This window comes from Nelumbo nucifera, chromosome 4 (genome assembly GCF_055504915.1).
Source record: "Nelumbo nucifera cultivar China Antique chromosome 4, China Antique-T2T, whole genome shotgun sequence".
In the NCBI taxonomy this organism is placed as follows: Eukaryota; Viridiplantae; Streptophyta; class Magnoliopsida; order Proteales; family Nelumbonaceae; genus Nelumbo; species Nelumbo nucifera.
Genome location: NC_142652.1, coordinates 41,917,661 through 41,945,500, shown reverse-complemented (window position 1 = coordinate 41,945,500; position 27,840 = coordinate 41,917,661). Strand labels below are relative to the sequence as shown.

The window sequence follows — 27,840 nt, the reverse complement described above, 5'->3', positions numbered from 1 at the left end:
CGCTCTGGTTCTAAAGAACCATTCTTTATGTTCAAAATTGTCATTCTTTCGGATGCTACAATTTGTTGCACAAACATGCTAGATTTCCATCCACAGAATAGACCTCCTAACTGTCCTCTAGCCAGGTATCCACACCATTGATCAAATGAGAGTTTTGAGTTTAGATTTTCTAGTTTTGGTTAGGATAAGAAAATCAAGTCAGTTTTTTTTTTGTTTAATTTGTTTTCTCAAGAAGCATAAGGTATGGGGGCCATTACAACCCCTAGCATTCTAGATTAAGAACATCTTTATTTCTATCAGAGCGAGTAAGACAAGAAAACGATATAAGCTTAAATGAAGTAGGGGTTACAATGTAAAATATGGACAAAGCCAAAGAAGTACCCAGTCAACAGACTTCCCTAATGATTCCATTGGCAAGGTATTGATTGTAGTTATTGATAAAAAAGGTATCGATTGTAGTTGGGGCTAGTTCTCCACAAATATCCTCCCAGTTTTCCATGATCAGTGGTTCCTTGCTTGCAATGTGACTGTTCTAGCCAAGGAGAGATTACACCATATATATGGTCTCATTCCACCAAATGATTTCCAAGGTCATTATTGAATACTGAGGGTTGGTAAATAGCTTCACCCACCCCTCTGTTTCAAGAACTTCCTCTGTCAACATGGGAAGGGGAATCCTAGATCGAGTTCCATCTGCTGTTAAAATTTCCACCATATTATTTATTACTTGTATTATGGCCTTGGACTTTGGGTCATAAATGGTTTTTTGTGGGTGGCGACACTTGGACTTACCTCTCTGCATGGCTACCAGTTGTTGATGAGGCCTCTCCACCTTCCTTCTTTAGAGATTGTTGGTGGTGCTACTTGTTATGGAGCAGGGGATTCATACACAACACCTATTAGACACAGACTATCATCAGTCTCCAACTTCCTTTTTCGATTCCTTTGAGTCGACTTGTCCGAGTTGCCCGATTGAATCATCAGTGTTGCCTGGGATTTCCTTCCCCCCCTCTTTTTGGAGAATGGTCGCCAACTGGTCTTCCAGGCATTTGTGTTTTTCAAGATTGTCTTCATCTTTTGAATCTTCATCAGAGCCTCTGTCACTCGTCTTAATCAATGGTCTATGACATTCTTCCTGTTTTCTGTTGTTTATCAGAATTGAAGTCAGCTTGAGCCCATAGTTTTCAAGGCACTAAGGCGAGGCTAGGCGATGGGGGGTGCCTTGTTGCCTAGGCGATGGACTTTTTAAGTAAAAACATGTATCCTAGGGTAGTTCCTAGGTTCCATAATCATATTTCCTTAATAAATTTCCATAATTTTCATAAGAAAAGTATAAACTTCATGTTAAAGTATAGAAAATCAACATATTCCAACATATTCATGAGAAGAAAAAGAAGAAAGAACAGAAATTAAAAAAAATATAGGGGCTGAACCCCTATTTCTGTTATAGGAAAAGAAGAAAAGAAAAGGTGGAAGAAGAAGAAATTAGTATATAAACACACAAAATTAGTAAAGAAAAAGAAGAAAATGTGTTGATTGGACAACATTTTATGTTCTTCCTTACTTATTGGTTCAGGTTTTGAAGTCTTTGAGGGTTCAATACAGCATTTAGCAATGTTTGTGTTGGTTAAACCCTAACAAATAAGAAAATAATAAAAAGAAATTAGTATATAAACAAACAAAATGAATATTTTAGTTTAAAAATGTCTATTTTATAATTATAACCTAAAAAAATTAAGAATATAAAAGTTTTTTTATAACATGCTATAGAAAACTGCTTGGTGATTAGGTGAGGTGAGCCTCCAAGGGCGCCTTGTCACCTAGGTGTCGCCTTGACAACTATGCTTGAGCCATTCCCCCGGTATTATCAATTTCTATTTTTGCTTCCTCCAGGGGTTTATTAATTCTTTTACATCTATACCATCTATGGCCTAACAGTCTGCAGTGTGCACACACCTTGGTCAGTGCTTCGTAACAGTATCTTACCCATTTTTCTCGCCCATCTACATTTATGAACGTCCTGTGAGCAGGGATTTCCTGATGTCAATAAATACTTGAACTCTTGTGTATAGCCCTTGTATTAAATGTCCAGCAGGATTAGGAGGTTGGTTGGGTACTATGTCTCTTGCCATCATGCTCAAAGCTTTAAATCTGGAGTCCTTGACTATTGCTCTTGGGATCAAGTGCAGCTGCAACCAAACTTTCTGGATGTAAACTTCTTCTATAGATCCGTCTTCACTGTATGTCCAGGGGGATATCATAAACCAACTTGATCTATAGAACCAAGGGCCACCATCCAACACCTTTTTTTCTTTCATCACTGTCCTCGAAGTAGATTTCGATCTGACTACCTTATATAAATTTGATATGTACCCGGTTTTTCAATTTCCAGATTGTTTTTGCATGTTTCTCGACAATCTCTGCTGATACTTTGAGTTGTGGAAAGATTCTACCTTTTAGGAGGTGTGCAAGTACATTCTTCTCTTTTGTAAATTTGGTCATTTCCATTTCCATTTGATTTCTTTTCATGATCACTTTTTCTACAAGCATCTGAGCAAAACACAGACTCACTTGTTTGTCCTGATCTTCCTTGAGAATTCCTTTTCCTTTAGGGTCTGCCATTCCTTTGCGAGGATCGATGATTCTTCTTCTGTATCTCTCCTTCAGTTGAGGCCAAGCAAAAAGAAAACAGTCACCTGCAAGGATAAATAAAATGGAAAAACCAGGTAGAATGTGAAGATCTAGCCCCACTTAGGAGTAGAGAGTTGTTCTCTTGTGAATAAACAGACTCACGGGTGGGAACTAAGGGGGAAACACTATTAGGGGGCAAGGTTCAAAAAATCGATACGATATGCCCCGTATCGGGTGTATGGTATTGTATCTTTTGGGTCCCGATACGCCTGTTTACAGGTGTTTCGGGACCCCACTATTTTTTAATGAAAAATATGGGTATTAAACTACCCAAAAACCGAAGTTTTAAAAAAAATAAAAAAACCATATTTCCGCATGGTCCAAAGTTAGGGGGTTGAGGAGTAGAGAGTTGTTCTCTTGTGAGTTGTGAATGAACAGACTGATAGGCGGGAACTAAGGGGAAACACTATTAGGGGGTTGGCTTAAGCCATGAGGAAAACAGGGAGGGAGACTATAAGTTAGGTTTACGGGGAGGATAAGGTTTAAGAAGGGCAGTTAGTAAAGGATGGACCACCCACTGGGTTATCATGCAGGTTTGAAAGGATTCAGAATTTGGAAAGGAAAACAAATTCATCAGGATTAGTTAGTTCTGAAGAGATACAAGAAAGTGCAAGGCTTTTCTAACCTAGGTTCAACATGGGAAAGACAGCTTCACAGACAAGTTAAAAGGAAGACATCAGATGAAAGGTAAGATTAAGAACGATGGAGGTGAGAAATAAGTGGGGATACTGTCACAGAAACATTCGCAGATAGAAACTCAGGAAGTAATTGGAAGCAAGCTCAGGGCTGAGGCTGAACCAACTTATGTCACATGGACTACCAATAAATATGGTTATCTGCTTATTTATATATGCAACTTGTGCATGTTTCACAAATTATAAAAACTGTGTCACATTGCTTTCACCATGGTAATTTCTGGAAAAGAAAAGAACATGCTAATACATTCTTGACAGTATAGCCGGCCAGAAATAAGAGGAAGAGAAGAGAAGAGAAGAAGAAGAGAGAAAAGAGAAGAGAGAAGAGAAGAGAAGGAATTTGCAATGTAATAGTGCTGGTGGCGCCAACCTTTATTATAATATATATTCGGCGGCAAAAATAACAAGGGAAAAGACCCTTGTGCCCCTGACTACAATAACAAACATAACAGAAGTATAAAACGAAATAAAAAACACTTTAACTAGCCAAACAGACCCTAACACCAACAACTAAATTATTTTAACATCCCCCTCAAGTTGGAGCATAGATGTCAATCATGCCCAACTTGTCACACAAATCTTTGTGTCGCACATGATGAAGACCTTTGGTGAGGATATTTGCAAGTTGTTCTTCTGAGCTGACATATGGTGTACACACTTCTCCATTTTCAAGTTTCTCTCTGATAAAATGCTTGTCCACTTCAATGTGTTTCATCCTATCATGCAAGATTGGATTAGCAGCAATATTGATGGCAACTTTATTGTCACAGTAGAGTGACATAGGATTGCTCACTGCAATACCCAGTTCACCTAACAGATTTCTTATCCACATGATTTCAGCAACCCCATGAGCCATCGCTCTATACTCTGCTTCAGCACTAGATCTAGCTACCACGCTTTGTTTTTTACTTCTCCATGTGACCAGGTTTCCTCCTACAAAGGCACAATATCCACTAGTAGACTTTCGGTCATTGACTGCTCCTGCCCAATCTGCATCAGTATATACTTCCACCTTTAAGTGACCATGTTTCTGGAACAACAAACCATATCCGGGAAACTTCTTGAGGTATCTCAAGATCCTCTCTGCAGCTTCAAAGTGAGTTGTCCTAGGGTTGTGCATGAATTGACTAAGGACACCCACTGCATAGGCAATATCAGGCCTGGTCATAGACAAATACAAAAGTCTTCCCACGAGTCTCTGTAACTTCTTCACATCTTTCAAAAACTCTCCCTGACTGTCTCCCAGATGATGATTAGATTCAATTGGTGAATCAATTGGTTTTACCCCCAACTTGCCTGTATCTTCTAGTAGATCTAGTACATATTTCCATTGGGAAATAAAGATGCCCTTGTGAGAGCGGGCAACTTCAATTCCAAGGAAGTAATGTAAGGGGCCTAGATCTTTCACCTCAAATTGAGTGGCTAAGAATTTTTTTTAGTCTCCGTATTTCAACCTCCTAATCTCCTGTGATCACTATGTCATCCACATACACAATAAGGGCTGCAATTTTACCTTCACCTCTTTTCACAAATAGAGTATGATCTGATTGGCATTGTTTGAACCCCATCTGTTGAACTACTAAATGGAACTTACTAAACCAAGCCCGAGGTGATTGTTTCAACCCATATAAAGATTTTTTTTAACCTGCACACCTTTTGTTCACTGCCTTTGGCACAGAACCCTGGGGGTTGGGTCATGTACACTTCCTCTTCCAAGTCACCATTCAAGAAAGCATTTTTGATGTCCAATTGGTGAAGTTCTCAGTCAAGATTTGCTGCCAATGAAAGAAGAATCCTGATAGAGTTCATCTTGGCTACTGGAGCAAAAGTCTCTGCATAGTCCACTCCATATACCTGTGTAAAGCCTCTTGCTACCAGTCTAGCCTTGTACCTTTCAACAGTTCCATCAACCTTGTGTTTCACTGTGAACACCCACTTGCAACCCACTGGTTCCTTCCCTTCAGGAAGGTCTACCAACTCCCAAGTGCCATTTTTGTGTAAAGCATCAATTTCTTCCTGCATTGCATCTGTCCATTCAGGTTTAGACAAAGCTTCTGCCACATTCTTAGGAATGGGGACATTGTCCACAGAAGAGAGGAAGGCACGGTATGAAGGTGAAACATGATCATAGGACACAAAATTAGAGATAGGATGATTAGTGGTACAAGACCTAACACCCTTTCTCTTAGCAATAGGAATATTAAGATCATCGATGACAAGTGAATCAACATTTAGAGGAACATACATATCAACAGGAGCAAGTGTACCTGGCTGATGAGACGGATCTGCCTCGGGTAAATCCGATGATGTTGGTTGCATAGTGTCAGGTTCCACGACTCTTGAACTCTACTGACTTTTATGGCGACAATGAAAAACCCGGAATGGAGGAGGATCGGGTAAAGGAGGTAGTTGAGTTTGAGTCGCCTGTTTCTCCTCAACCCTACTCTCCCCCTGAGGAGAAACCGAGAAAAAAGGTTGATTCTCAAAGAAGGATACATCAATGGAGACATAGTACTTGCGAGAGGTGGGATCATAGCAGCGATACCCCTTTTGAGATAAAGGGTAACCAAGAAAAACACAAGGAATAGCCTGAGGATCAAGCTTACCGCGAGTAGGGGACAGGTTATGGACAAAGCAACGACACCCAAAAACACACATCGGAATAGTGGACAACGGGGCTGTAGGGAACAAAAGCTGATTTGGGGCCTTATACTCTAGTAGCCGAGAGGGCATGCGATTGATGATATGTGTAGCACACAAGACTGCATCCATCCAAAACCGTTTTGGCACATTCATATGAATTAATAAGCCACGAGCTACTTCGAGAAGGTGGCGGTTCTTTCGTTCAGCCACACCATTTTGTTGGGGTGTCCTGGCACAAGAGCTTCGCTGAAGTGACCCACTCGAAGCAAAAAACTCCGTGAGATCACTATGGAAGTATTCCTTCGCATTGTCTGACTGGAAGATATGGATTTCCGTTTGGAACTGAGTGAACACCATGCGTTGAAAATCTTTCATAGTTTTTGGCACTTCATCTCGAGATCGCATAGGGTAAACCCAAGTGTATCTAGAATAATTATCAATCAAGGTAATGAAGTACTTATAGCCAGCCTCAGTAGGTAGAGTAACAGGGCTCCAAACATCAGAATAAACAATATGAAATGGAAATTCAGATCTTTTATTTCGCAGAGGTAAATAACTTCTACAATGCTTACTCAATTGACAAGTCTGACACTGTAACTGACTCACTGACAAAGACTCAAACAACTTTGGAAACATAACCTTTAATGACTCAAAAGAAAGATGACCTAGACGACTATGCCATAAATAGGCTTGACTCTCACTTGACGAACTCATGGACTCTGTAGCCACAAGACCAACATTATTCTCCAACACGTAGAGACCATCCACCATGCTTCCTCTACCAATTGTCTTCCCCGAGGCCAAATCCTGAAACACACTTGAAGACGGAAAAAAAGTGACTGAGCAGTTCAAGGAGTGAGTTAGACTACTAATGGACAGCAAATTAATAGGTAATTTTGGAACATGCAGTACATTAGGAAGGGTAAGGCCAAGTGGGAGAGGTATGGTACCTCGGCCAGCTATGGTAGAAAAAGAACCATCAGCTAGTCTTACCTTATCTTTCCCAGAGAGAAGGTTATATGTCTGAAACAAATTTGACTTACCGGTCATGTGGTTTGAGGCTCTAGAGTCAATAATCCAAGGAGAATCAGTGGTAGGAGATGACACATGGAAGGCTGTGGCAGCATTACCTGATGTAGACGCAAACAGGGTAGAGGGAGTAGGACCAGAATCCATCTGGCGGAGAGTCCTACCATACAATTCCAAATGTTCACGTAAGGAGTTGATAATATCTTCCTTAGGGTCAGAACTGGGATGCCTCTCTTGAGTTACCAAGGACTAGTCTCTGTTGACGCCATATTAGCTGAGTTATACCTTTTTTGATTCTGCTGGCCTGGTTTCTTGCCCTGATCAGGTGTTGACTTCTTACCCAAATCCTGTGCCCATTTAGGTTTTCCATGGAGATCCCAACATGTATCTCTCGTGTGTCGTGTCTTCTGGTAGTGAGTGCACCAAAGTTTGCTCTTATCATCAGTTTTTTTCTGAGAGTCACCTTTTTTAAAACCACCTCCGACATTTGTATCTGAATTTCCCCGGACAGCTAGGGCAACTGACTCCCCTTCTACACCATTCATCACACTTCTTCTACTCTCTTCTGACTGCACCAAGGCATACACCTCCTGAACTGATGGCAAGTCTTTACTACCCAAGATCTACACCCTGATGGACTCATACGAAGGATTCAGCCCTAGGAGGAAGGCAAAAACTCGTTGCTGAGATAAGTGACTTATATGCCTTTGCATCTTCATCACACTTCCAATTCACATTCTGATAGTGATCAAGTTCTTTCCATATCGATGCAAATCAGAATAGTACATTGAGAGACTCCTCTCCCCCTGCTTGTAAGTAGAGGATTCAGCTTGCAGTTGATATATCTTGGCATAGTGTCTTTGCTCTGAATAGGTGGATTTCGCTTGTTCCCATATCTCACAAGCAGTTTCAGCCCACATAAAAGTCTTCATTACTTGTGGCAGCATGGAAACCAAGAGCCAAGACATCACCATACTATTCTCTTGGTTCCACCTATCATATTCAGCACTTCCATACTTCGGTTCCTTCACTCTCCCATTGATGTATCCTATTTTCCCCCTAGCAGTGATGTAGAGTTTTATTCCCCTAGACCACTCAAGGTAGTTCAGACCATCAAAGGGAAAAACAACCATGGGAAAACTCATATCCATTCCCCCACTCACTCCATTGTGGCTCCCTAAAATCTCTGAAGTAGCAGAATTATCAGACGACATGGTCAAAACAGATAATCAGTCCCAAACACCGGACTTAGGACCCCTCCTTACTCCACAAAACAATGCTCCACTCAGTCCACACCCACACACTTGGGTTTAAAAACAGGCTGAGCACAAACAGTACCAAATTCAGGACAAAACAGAGGCAATATTCGGCAGATTTCAGACCTGTACGGTTTTAACAGTCCCAACCTACCAGCCTTCAAGAATGTCTAAAGCCATTAATCAGCAGGAGAGATCCTTATCACTTATAATCAAGTCAAATTATTGAGATGACAGGTCATCCTTGACCTACAGTCGTCTTAACACATGAACAGGATCACACGATCCAAAAAAAATAGAGGTATACAGATCCGACAGCATTCAGCAGCCCAGATTCATTTGGTTTTCACTTGGTACATGACCAAGGAGGGTAAAGAAGAGAAAACGGAAGAACTGTACCAGTTGTAGAGCTGTTTTCCTCAGTCCAGATTCAGATCTCTGTTCCGCCCTGGTTCAGCAAGTCTGTTCGATCTGTTCTCTCAGTAAAGGTTGTTCGATTTGCTCTCTTTAGTCAGTATTCCGGCTCTGATACCATCTTGACAGTATAGCCGGCCAGAAATAAGAGGAAGAGAAGAGAAGAGAAGAAGAAGAGAGAAGAGAGAAGAGAGAAGAGAGAAGAGAGGAGAGAAGAGAGAAGGGAGAAGAGAAGGAATTTGCAATGTAACAGTGCTGGCAGCGCCAGCCTTTATTATAATATATATAGGGCGACAGAAATAACAAGGGAAAAGACCCTTGTGCCCCTGAGTACAATAACAGACATAACAGAAGTAAAAAACGAAATAAAAAAACACTTTAACTAGCCAAACAGACCCTAACACCAACAACTAAATTATTTTAACATACATATTGCTGACAACAATGCTGTATATAATATAACATGGTTTCAAATTTTCATGTTGTAAATCAGAATCAAGTTTTATACCCAAGAAATTGTATTTTTCCGCCAAGATTTGCTTTATAGAATGCGGCGTGCCTGTTTGATTCCACCCTCAACAGAAGAAACCAGTGATCCTTTCGAGCATGTAAGAATTAACTTTCTGATGTCAGCTTTTATTATTCTTTTCCTGAAAATTGGTTTTATGGATTTTAGAAGATGGTTTTTAGCTAATGAGCCTTTTGAATTCATTTGCAGCTTGTTGCTACCATTACTCATCAAAGTCATCTCTGTCCCCTTCCCCTAACTGTGCAACCCATTATTTGGAACTATGACCACTGCCTCCGCTTGTATCCTACTCCACATACGGTAACTTCTACACCCACATATCATTTGTTATGTTTAGAATTGTTTGAAACATAGTTGTCAAGGTGTTGCATAGGTTTCTGTTTAGGCATTTCCTAGGTAACAAGCAACCCTTGCTTGGGTACCTTGATTGAATGTCATCATGGCTTATATAAAAAAGGCCCCTGTCTAGGCAACTAGCAACTTGCCTAGGTAACAAAAATAATAAAGTGGATGCCTTATTGTAACATTATCACTATGTGCACTAATACATTATGTCATATATCATATGACAAATTTCTCTATTAAATACTGTTTTGTTGTGTTTGAAAAATTAAAGTTAATTGATTTAAAATGCTATTTTATTTACAAATAATGGGTTACCATATTTTGAGAGGAAAATTAATGTTATTGTGAAGAGCATTTCTATTTTTTCAATTTATATGCATGCTGGATGGCATGTAAAATTAGGAAACTAATTTATTGCCTATAAATGTCTAGGTTCTCACCGTCTCCTAGAATCACCTGGATGCCTTGGCATAGTCTGGGCCAATTGCCTGACAGTAAGCACACTGTTGACCATTTGGCTTCTCAAATTAGGCAAGTTGTGTTTTCTTGAGAAGTGGAATTATTGAAAGCTCACTATATGAGCATGCAAGCTCACTGTATATGATGGTCATAGGTAGGATATGTTATAGGTCAAATACTAACTTGACCATATGGTTGGAACAATCTGAACTGTCTCCTATTTAGTCTGAAAGAATCTTAAGATAACTTTGGCATTCTTTTTCTGCTTGATATTTCAAAGCATTTTGAAGATCTTAGTTTAATGAATTAGAAAACTTCAAGGACCTTTACACCATAGAAACTGGTGCAAAAGCCCATCTATGTATCACACTGATTGGATAACTTACCAACTTTATTCTGGGGGTGTAATTACTTGTGTAACCACACACACACACACTCAAAGACTTCAAAGCCTGAACCAGTAAGGATTATCTTAAAATTTGGTCTACATCTTCTTCCTCCTTTTCTTTTCTTCTTTTCCTATAAAAAATAAGGGTTCAGCCCCTATATTTTTTGAATTTTCTTTTCTTCTCGTGAATATGTTTTTTTTTAATACATTAACATGAAGTTTATACTTTTCTTATGAAAATTATAGATAGTTACTAAGGATATATGGTTATGGAACCTAGGGAACTACCATAGGATATATGTTTTTCACTTGAAAAAATCCATCACTTAGGTAATTAGGTGACAAGGTGCCCCCCTGTTACCTAGACTCGCCTTGGCACCTTGGAAACTATGCATTTGTCAAACAAACCAGCAACAAACTTCAATAATCTGATTTAAAAGCAGCAATAACCAGGGAATAAATAGTAAATATAGAACAGAAAAGAGAAGAGAAGAGAGGAAGAGGAGAAAGAATCATGGAAGCCTCTATGCTGACTCACCATCTTATATATTTACTGTTAAAATACAAGGAAATATGACATAGATACACCTGATAGGGTGGCAGCAATAACAAATTAAAAATGAAGGCCCAATATCTCAATAAGAATGAAAGGTGTAATAAAGAAACAAATAATAACCCAAGCACCTAACTAATTGGAAGCCCATATGTCATCATCAAATCACTGTGATGCTAATTGTTCCTCATTTTAAGCAATGTTTGTAAGCTGTTCACCTTTGCAACCCCTGACGCAGACAAACATTAACTACTAAGCAACCCAATTTTCTGTAGATATAGAAAAGTAGGGGTGCAATCAAGTTGAACTGAACTTTGGCATGTCTCGGCTCAGCTTGACTAAAATACTACTAGGTTGGAGTTTTGAGCTTGAATTCGATTCGAACTATATTTTCCGGCTTGAGCTTGGTTAAGTATTCAATGAGCCCGAGTTCGGCTTGAAAGCTCAAAAATAAATATATTTGTATATTTTATATATATGATATTTTTTTATAATGTACAGTATATTTTTATATTATATAGAATATAAAAATATATTTTTATATAGAATATACAGTATATTCTTATGTATGTATGTATGTATGCTAATCGAGCCACGCTCACGAGCTTTCGTGCCAAACCTTTTATTGGATGAGTTCAAGCTTACCCCTAGGTTTGAACTCGATTTGAGCTTGATTAGAATCAAACTTGAATCTTGCCTAATCAAATTTGAGCCCGAACTATTCGATTAGAGCTCAATTCAATTGCAACCTTATAGAAAAGTTTAAAATTTAATGAAATTGTATCAACAGGAAAATGAGTCTTCTCACTCCTTGTTGATTCTAAAGGTGATGCTGGAAAACCTGAGGCAGCATATCTTACCCGATTAAATGTTTTGAAGTAGAGAATTAAACTTAAGATTTTATCTTTCATCAATGACTTACTCTTATTTGGAGTTGCAGCATTGTATTCATCTTGTCCCTCCTTGGTGCCATCCATATTTTCTCAACATGATCTGGGACAAGTTTGCTTGACTTGGCTAAGACCTGAGTTTTATATCCAGATTTGAAGATGTTATCAGTGTTTTAAAAAGTGCTGGAGGCATGTATCTAGGCGAGGTGCTAAGAAAATGCCTGGAGGCACAGCCTAGAAGAATGCAGACCCTTGAGGCATACACCTCCAGCATAGTGGTGATTGCTTCCTGGCTGCTTCCTAGAGGCTTATGGGGCATATGGTCTATTGTGCTTTATACAAGTTACTTACATCTCTTATGCTTTTGTATTTAAGCCATTTTTTATAATTAAAATGCTATTTGTAAAAGCGGGGTAACCATTTTATCATGTAACATAATACAGAGAATGAAAACATATAAAAAATTCTGTACAACACTCACTTACACCTTGTGCTCAGGAGGCTGTGTTATTAGTTATAGAGATGGGCTAAATATTTGCTTTTCTCGCCTTTTTAGAGAATCCTATGCTGCTGCTTCTGACTGGCTCTCCAATGCAGGGCATAGGGGTAGTAGTGTTGATTATGAGAGGTTGAATTGATTTTCAGTTGTATTTGCTTTTGTGATTTTTGGGGAAGGGCTAGTACCCATTTTGTGCAGCCTTGTTTTCTTCTATTTATCAACACACACAAGCCAGGATTTGGGCTCGGTTTTACACTGTTTTGGGCTAGTCAGTTCAAATTTTGGCAAAAGCTAAGGTTGAGCATGGTCCATGAACAGGTCTTAATATATATGTTTGAACTTCAAGATTTATTGCTAGATTTTTTGTGCAGATTGTATTAGGTGACAGAAGTGAGCAGAAAGCATTCAAATATACAGGAATTACATGCTTCAACCCTGGTTCTTTCTCCAATGATAGTACTTTCATAGCATATCGTCCATGCACTCAGGAAGTTGAGCTGTCAGCCTTGTGAGTCTGCATTCCTCTTCCTGTTTACTTGAAGGATTAAGCACGTGTAGATGGAATCCCAGCTTACCTGACTCTTCTGAGTTCTGAGGCTCTAGTGACTGATCCTGGCAGATAAACTGAGACCGTCTCTAGTTTTGGATTTGGAGACGTAGGTCCATCCACTTGTATGGAGAGCTTGAAAGAGCACATCCACATAATTGCAGATCTGAGGATGTTGGAAAGGATGCACAGCACGAGGGCAATCAACTTACTACTATACTGTATTTATATAATTTTAACTTGAACTTTTTTCCATGGTTTTAATGTTGCCAATTATTAGCAAAAAATAAAATGCACTAAAATTGCACGCGCTCCTTCGCAATCTGGAGAGCCCAACTTTGTGTGATAATCTTTTCTTTTCCAATTAATGTTGGTTATATAAACAAATTTGTTAATTTAAGGATGTGGCAGGCAAGATTATCTGAAAAGGCAAATTTAAGATGTGTGTTTAGTCTGTTTGGTTTGCAGTCGTAATTAGAATCGGAATTGGAATCTGAATGGTCTATTCCTATAGTCTGTTTGGTTCAGACAGGAATTAGAATGGAAATCAGAATCAATAGGAATCATATTTCATTCCCAAGGCAGGGGCAGGGAATGACCATTCCCTTAAATGGGGGAATGCCATTCCAGCAGGAATGAGATGGAATTCCAATTCTGTCCAACCAAACAGTTGGAATCAGAATAACCCATTTTAATTCTGATTCTAGGCCCCCATTCTTGCAAACCAAACGGGGCCTAAGATTTGCATGGATAGGTAAGGAAAACATCCGAAAAAATATATAATAAAATTAAATCCAAGTCTTGAAGGACCATAATAAGGTATGTTATCATAAGACGTGTTAATGTAAAGTGTAAACCATGGTTTAACGGATTCTTTTGGAAATGACCGTATATATATATATATATTTCTTTTAACATTTATTATTACTGTTTATAAACTGCTTTTTTTTAAGTCTATGGGTCCACATAAATTGACCCTTATGGTCTATTTGGTTGCCAAGAAAGGAATATATTTTTTTCCCATTGTTGCATCTGGTGTTTGTTTCCCAAGAAACATTATGATCGAAATTCATTTTCCTGTGTTTGCTTTCTAAGAAATTTAGCAGGAAACACATTAAACCAAGTTTGTCATCCTTTCTCACCTTCTTCAATAACATTGCATGGTCGATTAAATTTGCCATGTGACAACAATGAGGTGCATATAAGATATTGCAATCACATTTGACAAAATGATAACTATCATGTTCCATATTGTGTACAATACTTGCTTGCATTACATATTGGTTCTCATTTCATATAATATAAGATAATCATAGCTACTAAGCTGATCGCAAGAAAACTAATAATGAACCATTCTAGCCTAGTTTTTTCCATTGATTTGTTGTTTGAAGCATTATCTTGTGTGGAAGAGCATCCTTCCTTGGATTTAAGTTGATGTAGACTATTTGGTGTGGAAACTTTGCTTTGATACATACAGAATTGGTGTATAGCTTCTTCATATGTAGTGTATGAGCAATAAATTGCTTTGCTAAATCGGTGTACCTGTGCGGTGCACTCTGCCCATTTAAAGTACACTCCAGGGCAACAACCTTTGAAGACAACATAATATTTGGCCATTAATACCTGTTTAAATCCATTTAGTGTAAGAAACCACTTAACACATTCATCAGTATTAAAACTTGTTCAAAACCATTTAAAGCTTGTCAATGCACTTGGATTTAACTAGTTAATAAGCAAACTAAACACCTATTCACCTATTCAAAACCTATTCATTCATGCAAGAAATTCATTCTTAGAACGAATTATAACCTATAAATCATTCATTCAAGATCTAATAGATGAACACCTGCCAACCTGTCTACATAACATATCATAATAGATCAAGGAAACCTGTTTAAATTCAGCCATCCAATTAATCATTCTCTCATCCATGCACAAGAGCTATTGGATCCCATAAAATTAGATTTTAACCTGCTAGCCACACAATTCAACACCAGTTCAAATCAAGCGTTTTAAGATAAACAAATATTGATCATGTTTTTCATCATCAAAAATTTTCAATGATTCAACTCCCAAAACATTAAGATTACTCCATCAAACAAAGGTTCAGTTCAATAGTGTTTCAAAATTAAAAAAAAAAAAGGCTCAATCATGTCAAGTTTAAGCTGAACAATGTTTCCAAAATACATGTTTAGTTATGGCAAATTTTAAGTTTAGTCACTCAAGCCCAACTTCATGTCTAACCAGGCCTTCCTCAACCCCGGAGCCAATACATAAAATGCTATTGCCCGGTTTTCAGATTCTGACAAGTAGTGATTGCTTTTATGACAAAGGTGGGGTTATGATCCCCCAAACTAAGTACATCATCGTAAATCTTTTCCTTCCTCAACAACCCAATCCCCTTTTCAATAGCAAATGCTAGTGTCTTAATGCTTACTGTGGTCTCGTGGACCTCCTCAGCAACTGCAACTACGTATGACTTCCTCTTCCCTAACCCCTTCCTCTCAACTAAACTACCCTCCTCTGGTGTCTTGGCTTGAAGGTTGGAATAACCAACATTGTCACCCTCATCAGCCTCATCAAACACTGGTTCCTGCATCGTTGGCATACTTGTTTCATTCATGGGCATTGCCTCATGCCTATTCATTTCTCTAGCAGTGAATGTTGCAGATCTAGTAACTTGATCATTCCCACACACTATGGCAAACTAGTCATAGTTGGGGATGGACTTCCTCCTAAATTGCTTAGCCTTTGGGTGCCCCTGTTCATTCATTATAGATCAATCTAATAAGGTTGTATCTATCTTACATATTTTAAAAATAAGCTTACATACCATATTAAAGTTTACCTAGATATACTTTGCCCAAACACGGGGTTCTACATCAATTGTCTTGGCTAAGTCATTCCGCGAAAATCCACTTGAATTGATAATTTTTGAAATGGTAGTGAAAGTCTTCTTTATTGTCTTCATTCTATTTCTAATGTGATTGTGATTGCATTCCACTCCAAACTTATCACTAATCGACTTTGTATCCGCATTGCATGCCGGGGCTTTAAAACTTTTATCAACTTTATAGCCAAGTGTAGCCTGCTCTACTTGAGTGTCAATCAGTGTATTGTCTATCTCAGCAGTCCAGCTCATGTTAGACTTACTCATTCTTCCATCAGTTTCACTGGACCGTGTATCCATATTTGATTCGCACCAAACAATCAACATCTCAAGTTATACATCTAATACAATCAACATATCTGAGACATTCAACAATATCTCAAGTACCCATATCTGATTCACACCAAACAATCAACATATCTGACAATTCAATCAAAGCATAGTAACATTTGAGACATTCAACCATACATATAAATCAAGGTCTTTCATTCGAAATCAAACAACACCACCCATGTTAAAGTTAATACCACAAAGGTTTATAAAACACCCAAGTCAAGCAAACAACCATAGATAGTAGCACTTTAACCAAGATTACATCTGCATAATGAAGTCAAACAAAGTACATGTGAAGGTAAAAAAAAAAAGGATGTTTAATGACGGTGTCTCGATCGAGTCACTTGGTAGTCTGCCCACATTTGGTTAGCTATCTTATCTCTAAGACGGTGTCCTTCTCTCACAGACTCATTTCTGCCAATGCGTTGAGATGGATGAGACACATGAGTGTCATCAAACACATCATCTGGCTCTGCCCCGTCATCTACATCAACATCCACACCTTCAGTTACCTCACGATCATACTGAGACATGATTTGATCATATGGGTCCACTCCCATTACATGATTATGTAATATGCACAATGCAGACACAATATTGACTTATGTTTTGAATGGGTAGTGTTGCTCGGAAATTAGGAGTGGAAAACGTTTCTTAAGGACCCCAAAAATCTGCTCAACTGCATTTCGAAGTGAGGCATGATGGAGGTTAAACAACTCTTTGGGGTTCTTAGGTTGATGCAAACCCCATTCCTTCAAATGGTATCTTGTGCTTCGATATGGGGCTAAGAACCCAACCTTGAGAGCAAAACTCGTATCTACCAGGTAATATTTACCTGTGTAAAATACAAGAAAGTGGTTAGATACCAATTTCCACATTTGCATTTGAATTGACCCCATGGATATGTAGTAGTACCTTTTGGGACTTGTAGTTTGTGTTCCCTTGTCAATGCACTATTTAGCATGTGGGAATTTGATGCAACTCGCTCCCATCAAGGTAAAACATATGTGAAAAGCAAGTTAAATGAACATGCAACAAGAATATTTTGTGTGGGTTAGGACTTCCGACCACGGAATGTAGCTACATTTGACAGTGGACCTTTTACAGGTATATGTGTCCTGTCAATTGTCCTAAAACAATCCTACCAAGCAAGTCATACCGTTTGTATTTATTATATGATTCATCACCTAAATTTAGATATCTTACAAATTAACACCACAATGACCTTAAAATATAGCCAAAAGTCTTGTTGGTTTCTAATCTTAGGTGGTGTGTCTGTGCCACTTGGCTGAACCAGGTATTTATCTTCTAAATTGAGAACCGCATTTAACACCAAGTTGAAATGGCGACTAACTATCTCACCCGATCTACTAAAGTGAAATCCCATAGTCCTATTCCTAACATTATGTGCTAAAGTATTCAAGAATCTATCAACTTGTTCTTCTACACTAGTCCTCAATGTTTTGTGGAGTCGTCCGTTCTCCCATAAAATTTTGCAAAGCTTGTAGAAGGCTTCTTTACCCATTTTTAATTGATAGTAGCAATCAATATGTCTCCCCCTATACAACAGATCTAGTAGATCTTGTTGTTACAAGTCTTGGTTAACGGAAGATTCCCTATCAATATAGTCTAACCACTCTTGAACAATGGTCAATGCAACTACAACTCCACTAGTTGCAGCTCCAACGATTGCAGTCAACGTTTCATTATCCATCTATAAGAATATAAAAAATGGATGATATAATAAAGGGGAAGAAAGATAAACAACTATTTATTGATATAGGATGCATGAACTAGGAAATGATTTATTTATTTCAAATGATTTGGCTTAAACAGAAAGATGATGTGTTTATTTCAAAGAAATGCTAGGTGCACTTAATTAACCAAAGGGTAGGGCTGTAATTGAATTAGATCCAGCCACATTAGGATCTTGAAACCCAACTTGAATTAGACTTGAACCTACGATTCCTTTTATAAACATACAGCATTCAAGCAAGATGAATGCTTGAAAATAACTTGTATTAGGCTTGAACCAATACCCACAACTATTAACAGCAGCACTAAAGAAAGAATAGTCAATCCATAATCAATCCCCATAAGTGGTAAACATAAGTGGTAAATCCTCTAGAAAATAATCAATCCCCATAAGAAATTAGAACAAGAATAGTCAATCCATACAATCCATAATAAACTCATATATGTTTGATTTCAGCATGAAGATTCCGAGATCAACATAATATAAACTGATTAAGTTACCAAGTTCAAAGAAAAAAATCTAAAAAAAAACAGGGTAGTGAAAGAAATATTAGATTTGATATGACCTATTACCTGAAGTTGAAATCTAATGCTTTGTTGTTTGTGATTACCTAAAGGAAAAAAACAACAAAGAACAACACAAAATCTCAGATCTAGAACAACCATATTCCAGAATCCAGATCTGGAGATCGTGCGAATAAACTCAAATGACTATCCAGTTAGAAGCTAGATATGGTTCAATCATGCTAGATCTAAGCCTACCTTCGCCGAGAATGCCGACAGTGAGATTTAGATGACCAAGGATGGATGGAGCCAGCGGTGAGATTTCAACAGCCACCCATCAAATGGAACAGGAGAAAAATGGTATAAAAAAGGGAGGCGACAATGTTTGTGAGAGGGCTTTTGACAAAATTTTCCCATCCCATCCGTTTCTCGTAAACCAAATACACCATTATATGTCCAACCCATAAAACTATATGGTCATTAAATTCAACTTGAACCGTTTATTACTTTAATTTAACCATTCTTATTATTCTTATTATTACTATTATTAATTTATTTTAATATTTAATTTAAATTTTATATAGTAATAGTATTAACTAAATGTGTAATTATTTAAATATTTACTTAAAATATTTTTTCCAATGAGTATAATTATTATATAGTAGATTTGTTAATTCATATTTTGCATTTATAAATAAACATTGATGATTTGGCTTAACATTTTTAATTACTATTAATAAATATTCATTCTTATTTAAGGTTTAATTAGTGTATTCAGTAATTATTATGGGCCCACTTTGAATAAACATTAATGATATTATTATGATTATTAATTACAGTTTATAAAAATTGATTATTTAATTAAGGTTTAATTACATTTATCTTTGAGAAGGTACAAATTGTAATTTTGTTAACTTACGATAATATGGGGCCCACTATTCAAAGTTGCACTGTTGTCTTCTTAGACAATTGTCATTGCGAAACTCGACCACCACTCAACCACCGCTAAGTGCGACACTCGACCACTGGTGCCATAAACAACCTTGTATGACCTTGGTCACTGACGGACTAACATAAATGATCTCCGGCGATTGTTTATGTCATTAGAGATTATTTAAATAGTTGGTGGTTGCGTGTAAAGAAAAATAAATCCCCTATTTGCCTGAAACTTAGACCACCGGAAGCTTCATCCACTTCGATAGTATAACGGTCTTGGCCACCTGTCACGGGGTAGTTCTACACCGGAGGAAGAAGCTCGTGCGGCGTCCAGGTCAAGACAAGTTGGGATAAGCTTTTGTGTGATGCGAGGTTAGGAGTTGCTTGATGAGATGGCTCCACCAAAGTTAGTAACATTGGATCATGATCTCAAGTCGCATGGCCGGGGCACTCGGCTGACTTTAGCTGGTCCATGGGAGATGTCGCTTACGTGCTAAAGGGGGAAGGCCATGATGTGAGGCGACTTGGCGCCAATGTGAAGGGACTCCTGTATGTCGATGATGATGGGCACCTGTGTGCCATGTTGATAGGCAACCGCTGGGCCGGAACACACCCGTGTACTATGGGCAACGTGATAGCTCATTCAGTTTAGGCAAGGGGCTGGCGTGGTGAATGGTCATACTTGAGCCAGGCTCGCATGCCAAGCCTCCCTTGAGTGTCGGTAACGTAGTGCCGATCCATGCACTATTCCCCATGAGCATGTATGCATCTATGAGGAACCCTGGTAGCCATGCTAGCCATTAACCAGGGCCGCCCCGCAAGGAATATTGGTTTAGGAGTGCCAAGGTTAGGCACCCAAGGAGGTCGAACAGCCAAACGTAATTGATTTGCCCGATGGTCGATGATCTCATCTATGCTCAAAAGAGACGTGTCGGTGGGCTGCTATTTAGTATAAGATAAAAAAAAACCTTCCCCATGTTTGCTTGATAGTCGACCACCAGCATCTCCATCAACACGGATGGTATGACGGTCCCAACCGTCGGATGCCACGCATAATTGATCACCGGTGGTCGACGAATTCATCTAAGCTCAAAAGAGACGTGTTGGTGGGGTTATGGATAACTGTTGTAGCATTTTTTATTGTATTTTAGGAATGGATTGAGAATTGGAGATTCCCACTTCTCACCATATCTTTGAAATTTTGAACAACCCACTTCTAACCCAAATGTAGGTAGGATTCCGCTACAACCACTAGGAATGACAACAGGGTGGGGATCATATTCTCCATCCCCGACCCTGATTCTAAAATTAACTCTCATCTCCATCTCTGATCCCCACTAGTGATAAAATTTGTCATCCATCCCCGATCCCCCACAAGGATGAGTTTCCCGTGGGAACCTGAATCCCTATTATTTTTTTAGATAACAGTATTTTTCTTAAAAAATAAATTTACTTAAAATAAATAAAAAAATAAATTACACATAATATTTTAAATATATTTTGATATATATATTATTTGAATCTTGTGAAATAAATTTTGATCGACGGGTTTTCTTGGTTGGAGGAGTGCCAAATCCCGCTTGAGTTGGTGTATTTGCGGCACATTTGCTTGAGAGAATCGCTCTTCCAATTCTCTCCATATTTCATCAACGGTATCTATAAATACAAGGCTTCCATGGAGTTCTTTGGCCAGAGAGTTGAATAGCCAAGAGACTACCAAAGTTCCATCAACAAAACAATATTTGTTTTTAGGCTCTGGGAGAATTTCTCATTGCTCGTTGCCAGGTTATGAAATTTTCGCCATTGAATGGGCAAGACACAAGCATCACAACAGGGTTATCTGATGGATGAAGAAAGTATGAAGATGACGAATTTGCATCTGCAGTCGCCATTACTAGGAAGAAAACATGAAGAAATAGAGGGCTGAAAAAAAAGAGAGACGATCAAGATCAAGAATGGTAACGAGGCCCTGATACAATATGCAAGTCTTGATGGTGCTTCCAGTTATTAATGCAAGTCTTTTCCAGGTTCGTGAATAAAAAAACCTCCACTCCCATACAATGGAAATGAATTTTGTACTGCAAACAACAAACAAACTGATCATCACCAGATAGGTAGGGAATGAATCGACAGCCAAAATAGTCTCAAGATACCTGGTTCTTAGACCAGTTTAAAATTACATCAAATACATGTGTTGGGTGTCAACGTATGGGCCGGTATGAGTCTGGTTTAACATGAACCAAAGTGACTCCAACCCGAACCTAATGTTAGTAAAGGCTTTGGATCCCATGGATGATCCATATCCTGTCCAGCAGATTAATCATATGAGATCCATGTTTTGATGGAACCAGCAGATTAATTCATTAGCAACGTGGATCTTTAAGAGACCCCAAACCAACAAAAAACGGGTATATGAACATGATTTAACCCGATCCATGTTGTAAATGCCCCTTGGCGAACGGGGGAGTTGCATGAATTTTATATGAAAAGGGCCAAAAGGCCATGCCGTTCAAACACAGCAGCAGCCGAGCAGGTCTTGAAATTCATGGCCCATTAGGCTTTTCTATTGCTTGATTATTACGAAACCATTTTTTAATCCTTAATTTATGCACTAGTCATCCTTTACATTCTCATTTCTCACTGAAAGAAGAGTTGAGAGCACAGAGAGAAAGTCTGTCCTTTACATTCTCTCTAGGGAAGCTTTGAAAGGTTAGATGACTGGTCCACATCAACAAAAAAAATAATGAAAAAATGTATTATACTCCACTACAGAATTTTGAATTCCACTATTCATCTATAACAATTCAAAATGTCAAATACTCCCAGCTGATTAAGAATTCTGAGTGTGGGCTGACAGTTATTCTCCCTAAAATTAATTAGTTATGACTTACGCGTATATTGACTTTCAAATCCAATGACCTCATTTCTTGGACGTTGTAAAGTCTATCTCAATGGAAAGATTTGAGCATGCTTGCATCCAACACTTTCGTAGTTTTGTTTCTCCCATCATTCTTGGCCTCTGCCCTGCGGCTTGATCATCACCAAATATGGCTGACGCTCTTGTATCCACTCTCTTGGAGAAATTAGCCTCTGTTATCCAACAAGAGATCGAGCAAGAAGTAAGACTGATAGTGGGCGTCGAGAAGGAGGTTGAGAACCTCTCTCGTACACTGGCGACCATCCAAGCCGTGCTTAAAGATGCCGAGAAGAAGCAAGTAATGGACAACTTGGTAAAGCTTTGGCTAGAAGATCTGAAAGATGTAGCCTATGACATGGACGATGTGTTGGATGAATGGAGCACTGGAATCCTCAAATCACAAATACAAATGCTTGATGATGTTGACGGTCACTTGAGGGCCAAGAAAACAGTATGTATCTTCAACTTGTTCTGCTCTTGCGTCTGTTTTAAGCAAATAGGTTTGCGCCATGACATTGGTCATAGGATAGAAACAATAAAAGAGAGACTAAATGAGATTGCAACTAAGAAAGATACATTTGGCCTTGCAAGTAACACAAACAGTGATGAAAGGAGATGGAAGGAAGTAATAAGATTAGAAACCAGCTATGAAATTGATGAATCGAAAATATTTGGTCGTGATAGGGAGAGAGAAATTATACGAAGCAAGGTGTTGAGTGACAATAGTCAACCAGAAGAAGTCCCCATCATCTCCATAGTTGGTATGGGGGGCCTAGGCAAGACAACTCTTGCTCAACTGGTCTTCAGTGATGATAGGGTGAAAACCCACTTCGAGAAGAGAGTGTGGGTATGTGTATCTGAGCCTTTTGATAAGGTAAGGATCGCCAAGGAGATCATTACAGGAATGGATGAGCAAGTAGAGAACAATATTTCATGGCCAGATTTGCACCATCAATTGAACAAATCAATTGAAGGAAGAGACTTTCTTCTTGTGTTGGATGATGTTTGGACTGAGGACTCCAGGGATTGGGAGCCATTTCATTTTTCCCTTAATCATGGTGCTAGAGTCGAATTGTGGTCACCACACGCAATGAGAAAGTTGCAAAAATGATGGGTAAAGCAGACACCTACAATTTAGGAAAGTTATCTGACGAGGACTGTTGGAGATTGTTGAGCAGCATAGCATTTCCAGGAGAGAAGTCTGAGAACTTGGAAAGAATTGGCTGGAAAATAGCAAATAAGTGTAAAGGTGTACCTCTCTCAGCAAAAACCTTAGGAGGTCTCTTGCGCTTTAGGAAACCAACAATTCAAGATTGGCAAGATGTATTGGAAAGTGAAATATGGGAATTACAAGAAGTTGAAAAGGAGATCTTACCCTCACTGTTGCTCAGCTATTACGATTTGCCTTCGCATATGAAACGATGTTTCTTATATTGTGCCATTTTTCCCAAGGATGACAAAATAGAGAAAGAGAAACTAATCAATCTATGGATGGCACAGGGTTTTCTAGATGAAAGTTCCATGGGGAGAAGAACAAGTAATCCAGATATGACAGGAGAGTTATACTTAAATAACTTGGTGATGCGCTCTTTCTTGCAAGATGTCTCTGAGAAATACAAAGCTATGTACAGTATTCATGATCTCTTGCATGATTTGGCTCAGTATCTCACAAGGAATGACTGTTATGTGGTTTCTGCTACTAGTATTAAACTAGAAGACTTCAATTCAAGCAAGGCCCGCCATTTGACTTTGATCTTAAATGGTGGAAATATGGATTCAGTTTTTCCTTCCACTTCCACTCTTAAGGCAAAGAAGAACCTACGTACATTCCAAGTCTTAATGAATCCTGGGAAATATGATTATATCAGCTTGACGACATCAATTGTGAACATATTCAAACATTTCACTTGTCTTCGGGCATTGGATTTAAGCAAAAGTGGGCTTACAGAGCTGCAACTGCGTGAAGTAGACAAACTGATACATTTGAGGTACCTTGATTCGTCTTGGACGGAATTGAGGGAATTGCCAGAGACAATATCCAATCTATATAATTTGCAGACGTTGATAGTTGAGCATTGTTGGAATCTTTGTAAACTACCTGAAGGAATCGGAAGAATGTTGAAGCTGAGACATCTTCAAATTGACCGCACTGATCAACTAAGCTGCCTACCTCAAGGAATTGGGAAACTAAGCTCCTTGAGGACATTAAGTAATTTTGTTGTGGGTGATCTTAATACTGGTGCTAAGGGAGGAGGTTGTAAAATTGATGAACTAAAAGGCCTCACATACCTCCAAGGGGAACTTACATTTGAAGGCCTGAAGAATGTTGCAGATGGGGAAGAGGCAAGTAGGGCAGAACTGCATAATAAACCACATCTCCGTGGCCTAGTCTTGTTTTTTAATGGTGTCTATGGAGAGAATAGGTTGACAGAAAAGAGGACGGAAGATGTTCTTGAAAATCTCAATCCACATCCAAATCTGGAGAGATTGGAAATACGTTGGTACCCAAGTGCTAAGTTTCCAAATAATTGGTTGATGATGAAGGATCCTGAATTTCTTTTGTCCTCCAATTTGCAATCTCTGGAGCTTCAAGGATGCATGAAATGTACACAACTTCCTTCTACTATAGCGAAGCTACCTTTTCTTGAGGAACTGAATGTTAGTGGAATGGAAGATGTGATAAATATGAGCTGTGAATTTTTTGGAGTTGATGATGGCAGTGGTGAGAGAGAGGGTTGGAGCAGGAAGCTCTTCCCTAGGTTGAAATTACTATACATCAGTAGCATGCCCAACTTAGAAGAAGTGATTGAAGTTGGGAGGAGAGCTTATGCCATGCCTCCAGAAGTTGACTATGTTGTTCTGCCCCAAGCTAAACACACTGCCAGAGATCCTGGACGGTGCCCAACTAAAGGAATTGAGAATTGGTAATGTTTCCGAACTGAATAAGAAGCAACCCAACTGGAGAGAACACTTTCAAGGGCTAGGTATTAAAGTTTCATATGGGTGAGGAGGATTTAACTTACTCGATCACCAGTTGGAGGGGAAATGCTCAATTGAAGCTGAAGATCAAAAAAAAAAAACAAAGAAAAGAAAATGAACCATTTGATATGAAAGCGGCTCATCCTGCTGACAAAGGATTAGTTACAGAACTGTATTGTTGATATTCTAGTTTTGCAAACAGCAAAGAACATATATGTATATATTTTTAAATATAATCATATTGAGTTTGCAGATTTATTAATTGGATCTTGTAGGTAGATGAACCGATGGTATAACTTGGTGGATAATTGTACAATTGTCTAGAGGTAAGAAAATGTATAAACAAAGCCGTTGGTAGTTTCAAGTGCATCTTTTCTACAGTCAAACCATCGGTTCCATTGCAAGCAAGTGGTGTAGTTAATGGCTGCTCATCACATCGTCTGTCCCTAAAATCCAATTCAGTTTGGAAGGAGTATAAATATAAATATGTAGTGTAAAACCTTGTATTTTATATTATTTTGTATGTATTTGTATTTTTGTATTCTTTCTCAACTGAGCCTTAGAAATTGACAGAATCCAAGCTACTATCGACAATCTGGACCCCATAATTTTATCAAAAATAATTAATCCCCTTCTTTTCTCATTTTCTCTCTCCCTCTATCTTCTCTTCTCCTCCTTCCCGAGCTCTTTACAGCAGTGACACACAGCCCAAATCTCATTGTCGTTGGAGACGCCTCTGCAACCTTCGCTGGCCTATTCTAGAACATATTCTTTTGTGCCAAACAAATACGAGAGTTTGGCATCCTGTTTCCACAACCAAGATGACCTCAATTCAAATTTGTTTAGCTTGAAGCTTGAGGCTGTTATAAGAGTACTGAGCTAGGGAACTAGGGAATAGCCACCTTTGAGATCAATACAATTTCTTTTATACTTTTTTTTTTAATGGATAAAAGAAATATATTAGTGAACTGCAACAGATACATAGTCACTAACATCCGGCAGACAAGCAGAAGAAGTTTACGGAAGTCTTGAGAAGTAGTTTTTGCTTCCTGGGTTTGGTTATTTTGGGTCAAAGAAATTGGTAACCACTAGCCAAATAAGACTTGAATATAAAGAAAGGTGACCAAGATCGTATAAGCATATTATATTACAAAGCAAAGAAAACGTCGCCCATCATTTGAAGGTCTCATCGGTCTCTTATGTTGTTAAGCAAAAATAATGAAATGTTAAATTTATCCTTCACTATTCTTCAAATTTGATTCAGATGCCTGTATGGATTATCAGAAAACAAAACCCTACCAAACTCTACCTCATATTTCAAACCGATATGGCCTGATTTCGTTCCTCAGGTTCAACTTCCGCTCTGTCCTTGTTTCTTCCCCTTCTGTGGCCGAGGAATGAATACTGTAATCCCATGGTTAGAGGGAGTCACAATGCAAAGGTTGGATCTATAGGAAGGGTTATAGTGAGAGGGTATGGCGAGAACGTAACCATCGACCGACAAGTGCAGTTGGTTCAGATGTTGGTGAAACATGGAGTGCGAGTGGAGGCACGATTCGAGGAAGTTGGGTTTCCATGGAATCGATCACATAGATCGCAGAAAGGGTATAGAAACCATGGCTATCTTCAAACAATTTATGCTGGGTTCTCCCAACGCTCAGTCTCTCTCTCTCTCTTGTTGTTTTCGCTCTCCCCTGTTCCACTATCCACCAGCGACGGTTGTCCACCACCATCCACCAGTGTTGGTACACACTCCCCTGTCTCATTCACTCTTTGCCTCGTTCGCTCCCTGCCTCCGCTCGCTTGCTCGCTCGTTGGCTCTAGCCCCAATCTGACGTCATCTAACTCAATTGCGCCAAACCCCAGTCTAATGGTCTCTTCTCCGATAACGATCAGAAATGCTCTAATTATTCTGGGGTTGCAAACTGCTCTGATGACTTGCATTGCGCCAAACCCAGTTGTGGTATTCGAGTGCTACTACTCGGCCAAGGAATGCAGGTAATCGGGACAGGCGAATAGGCGATCGACAATATGGGGATTTGTCCGACATCGTAGCAGTAGTAGAAACCAGACTCGAAATGGTTTTTCAAGTCTGATGAAAATGGTTTCTCTCTCGGTCTCTCTCCGGAAAATGTATCATGTGAAAAAGATATGATATGTAAAGAGTTTTGACCAATCAAAATCCACCCATGAATTTTGATAAATAATACAGGCTATCACATTGATTGATCAAAAGTTTTTCAAATATCACATCTTTTTCATATCATAGTTGAACCTCTTCGAAAAATGATTTTAATAGAATGGAAAAGATGTGATATTTGAAAAACTTCTGACCAATCAACTGGAATCATAAATATGGTAGTCAATTAGACATTATTTATCAAAATTCATGGATGTGTTTTGATTGGTTAAAACTCCACCAAACTCTTTCCATACTATATCTTTTCCATGTCATAGATTTTCTGTAGAAAGTGAAGATTTCTTAAACTAACTTTATGGTTTAACTAATTGACTAATTCTACCTTTACTGTTTATATATTATTTTAAAGTGTTCTGATAATTGACTACTTTTTTCTCTACCGTTAGGA

General features: G+C 38.6%; 1 protein-coding gene, 2 long non-coding RNA genes and 1 pseudogene across 9 annotated transcripts in view; 2 read left to right on the top strand and 2 right to left on the bottom strand.

Moving 5' to 3' along the window:
- The window catches only part of DPB2 (DNA polymerase epsilon subunit B2), a 32,469-nt gene extending 19,136 nt beyond the window's left edge, over positions 1-13,333 (top strand). For 3 of the 7 annotated variants that reach the window (XM_088903965.1, XM_088903963.1, XM_088903967.1), the window contains 3 exons: positions 9,222-9,336; positions 9,447-9,557; positions 12,763-13,333. In XM_088903965.1, coding sequence (XP_088760091.1) covers positions 9,222-9,336; positions 9,447-9,557; positions 12,763-12,903 — 367 coding nt within the window. In that variant the 3' untranslated portion in view covers positions 12,904-13,333. The other 4 variants (XR_016085742.1, XM_088903966.1, XM_088903969.1 and 1 more) reach the window with 4 other exon arrangements.
- An 801-nt stretch (positions 13,334-14,134) lies between these two features.
- Positions 14,135-18,866, bottom strand: LOC104611036 (uncharacterized). Its single transcript, XR_737546.3, has 3 exons — positions 18,679-18,866; positions 18,490-18,527; positions 14,135-14,561 (listed from the first exon to the last, which is right to left on the bottom strand). It is a non-coding gene; the product is annotated as an uncharacterized LOC104611036 (long non-coding RNA).
- LOC109115730 (uncharacterized) lies at positions 16,297-18,483 on the bottom strand. Its single transcript, XR_002023440.2, has 2 exons — positions 17,077-18,483; positions 16,297-16,996 (listed from the first exon to the last, which is right to left on the bottom strand). It is a non-coding gene; the product is annotated as an uncharacterized LOC109115730 (long non-coding RNA).
- A 2,044-nt stretch (positions 18,867-20,910) lies between the features above and the next one.
- On the top strand, positions 20,911-27,516 carry LOC104611086 (putative disease resistance protein RGA3; annotated as a pseudogene).
- Positions 27,517-27,840: the final 324 nt, after the last annotated feature.